Source organism: Megalobrama amblycephala, linkage group LG11, assembly GCF_018812025.1.
Source record: "Megalobrama amblycephala isolate DHTTF-2021 linkage group LG11, ASM1881202v1, whole genome shotgun sequence".
NCBI lineage: Eukaryota > Metazoa > Chordata > Actinopteri > Cypriniformes > Xenocyprididae > Megalobrama > Megalobrama amblycephala.
The window spans coordinates 18,158,979-18,162,138 of NC_063054.1; the positions used below are offsets into that span (position 1 = coordinate 18,158,979).

The following is a 3,160-nucleotide window of genomic DNA, read 5'->3' on the forward strand; positions in this document are numbered from 1 at the left end:
AGTCATTCCTGTTCGACGGGCGGGCTACAACCATGTTAAAAAAACGAGGCATCTTTGCGAATATTCTAAATCCGCTTTACCTTAACATTGGCCATATATTTTTTTATACAAAATGTCATTTTATAGCTACCATATTTCCATGACAGCAGATATCAGCCATTCTATTTATTTCACGCCATAAGTAGTCTAAGGATATGTGAATTTTCTCGTTTTCTGTCAACATTTTTACTCTTTCCGTTTGTTTGCGTCTCCCTTATCCTTAACTCAAGGGTAGACTATGCCTATACCCACAGGGAAAAGGTCTTCGGGTACAGTCTTTCCACAAACAGCTCTCGAGCGCTTATTGGTCGTGAGATGAGCGCGGGGAGGAGCGCTTAGCGCAGCCAAAAGGCAGAATTGGTAATTCGGTGAAAAAGTCCCTGTGAAGTGACGGATGCGGGAAGTTCACAGGTTTTCCCTATTCACTGACTTCTCCTCGTACGACATTTGCTTCTCATTCGCCTGCACGACAAAGACCTGAACATCAGACTGGAGAGAAACTTTGGATGAAAGTTTTGAGACAAGATACTGAAGGAAAAGGTGGACTTTGGAATGCTTTGATTTTTTTTTGTCTCGAAGTGAATTAAGACGTCTGCCTATTTTTTACCTTATTTTTCTCTGTTCGTCCGCAGTTGGAGAGCAGGGGTACGATGCAGGCGCGCTACCCCGTGTCTAGCCAAAGCCCTCTAGGCGTAGTGCCTTATATCACCGGAGACCAAGGCTTTTATCGAGCCGCGGCCGGAGGTGGATATACCGGGATGCCTGCGCCTATGAGCATGTACTCTCACGCGGCGCACGAGCAGTACCCCGGCGGCATGGCCCGCGCATATGGGCCGTACGCCCCTGCACAGCAGCCTAAGGATATGGTGAAACCGCCATATAGCTACATCGCACTCATCACCATGGCGATCCAGAACTCAGCCGACAAAAAGATCACACTGAATGGAATCTATCAGTTTATCATGGAGCGCTTTCCATTTTACCGGGACAATAAGCAAGGCTGGCAGAACAGCATACGACATAACCTGTCGCTCAATGAGTGCTTTGTCAAGGTGCCAAGAGATGATAAGAAGCCAGGTAAGGGTAGCTACTGGACTCTAGACCCGGACTCATATAACATGTTTGAAAACGGCAGCTTCCTGCGACGGAGGCGCCGCTTCAAGAAGAAGGACGTGCTGAGGGACAGAGAGGAGCGGGACCGGCAGGGCAAGGACAACCCGGGACAAGCGTGCGAGCAAGACGCCCAGCAACCAGTGAAGCTCCGGGACATAAAAACGGAGAACGGGGCCTGCACGCCCCCGCATGACAGCACTCCACCCCTCAGCACCGTGCCCAAAACGGAAAGTCCAGACAGGAGCGGTGGGAGTGCGTGTAGCGGGAGTCCTCAGTCGCAAACGCCACAACAGGCCTTTAGTATGGATACAATCATGACAGGACTTCGAGGGTCCCCGCAGCACGCGGCAGAGCTGCCGGCCTCTCGCGCCGCTCTACCAGGCTCGGTGTCTCTGACCTACTCGCCATCCCCGCAGCCCGCCCATTACAGTCCACCCTGCGGCCAGCCCGCCACTTATCACTGCAACATGCAAGCGACGAGCCTGTACACTGGGGACCGCGGCCACGGGGATGACACTTTACCGGAATACACAAACACAACAAGCGCCTCTTCAATCTCACACCCCCACCAGAGCTCGAGCCAGGAGAGCCAGCACTTGCAGCAGAACCGACTCGCACCCTGGTACCTCAATCAGTCCGGAGAGCTGGGACACCTGAGCGCGAGCTATCCCGGCCAGCAGCAGAACTTTCACGCTGTGCGAGAGATGTTCGAGACGCAGCGGATAGCTCTGAACAGCTCTCCGGTGACCGGAAGCAATAGCTGTCAAATGGCTTTCCCGTCCAGTCAGCCACTCTACCGAGCTTCCGGAGCCTTTGTATACGACTGCAGCAAGTTCTGACCAAAAGTTTTATGAATTTCAAAATTGTTTAATATATATTCGTATTATTTTCCATGTGTTTGTAATTTAAGGAAGCCTTTAGGTCAGTGAACTCGGGCTGATATGCGAGTTTGTGTTGGTAAGTAGGATAATTCCGCTGCACATAAACATTCTCTCCCTGCTCGTCCATCAAGAGAGATTAAGAGAACATGTGTTAATTTATTTCATGTAAGAGCAGGTGGACCAACTTTGCAAGGAAATGTCTTAAGTATTTATAATCAATTCAGTATAGAAAGGTAACGAGTGTACAACTGAGTTACAGTTTTTTCGTATACTTTTTTGAAAATATCTAAAGTTACTATTTGTTTAATAAATTGTCGTCTTGTTGGAGTTAAACTCTCGAGTGATTTATCGATTTGTAATGCCTGTTGAATCCATTGTTTACTTAAATGACTGTCAAAGCTTGTTGTTGATTAGAGGCCACCAAAAGCACGAACTATTTTTTCTAAAACAATGTTTTGTTTAAAACATAGTTAGCAAATGTTTGTCAATTTTCCTATTTCCCTCCTAAAAATATCTAGCTTTTAATAAGGCACTCTTTGGACAGGGGGTGGAGGTGGGGGTCAAAGGTTTAAAAACATCTGGAAATTATTATTTTTTTTTTTCACTAACGCGTGCAAGAAATACTTAAATTATTCCTAACATTTAAAAATGCATTTAATAAAAACAGCAAAATATTATTATTATTAATAATAATACTTTACAAAAAAAACAACAACAATCAATTCAATGCTATAATGTCGAAGTAAACAAAAAGAATAATCGAGCACTTAACTGACATTCGTTTTCCTCACTTTTATAGCGTTCATTTTAATAAACGTTCTTTGTGTTCCTATGTAATTCGTTTCTAAACTAATACTTTCGAGAAAAGGAGATGAGTTCTAGAGTATGAATACGTTTTTATTTGTAAGCTTTAATATGATAAAATGTATCATTTTAATGAGATAGTGTTTTATTTTATGCTGTTTAGTTGAGCGTTTTGCTCGGTTCTCTTCATGCTGTTAGAACCGACTGTTGGCACACTGGAGTGAACTGCACTTTTGCAATCTTGTGGAATGTAGACAACCATTGTCTTTGATAGAAGTTTTCATTTGTAAACACACAATAGATTAAAAAGCAGATAAACAGCA

At 44.7% G+C, this 3,160-nt stretch overlaps 1 protein-coding gene across 1 annotated transcript; it reads left to right on the forward strand.

The window, feature by feature from the left end:
• Positions 1 to 291: 291 nt before the first annotated feature.
• foxc1b (forkhead box C1b) lies at positions 292 to 2,366 on the forward strand. The gene is made up of 2 exons (XM_048206482.1): positions 292 to 579; positions 672 to 2,366. Exon 2 carries the CDS (start codon positions 690 to 692, stop codon positions 1,989 to 1,991), a length of 1,302 nt encoding a protein of 433 aa, XP_048062439.1. The 5' UTR covers positions 292 to 579; positions 672 to 689; the 3' UTR covers positions 1,992 to 2,366.
• Positions 2,367 to 3,160: the final 794 nt, after the last annotated feature.

What these genes read in the sequence shown, in the direction of transcription:
- foxc1b (XM_048206482.1), top strand. Translation starts at nt 690, where the DNA reads ATGCAGGCGCGCTACCCCGTGTCTAGCCAAAGCCCTCTAGGCGTAGTG.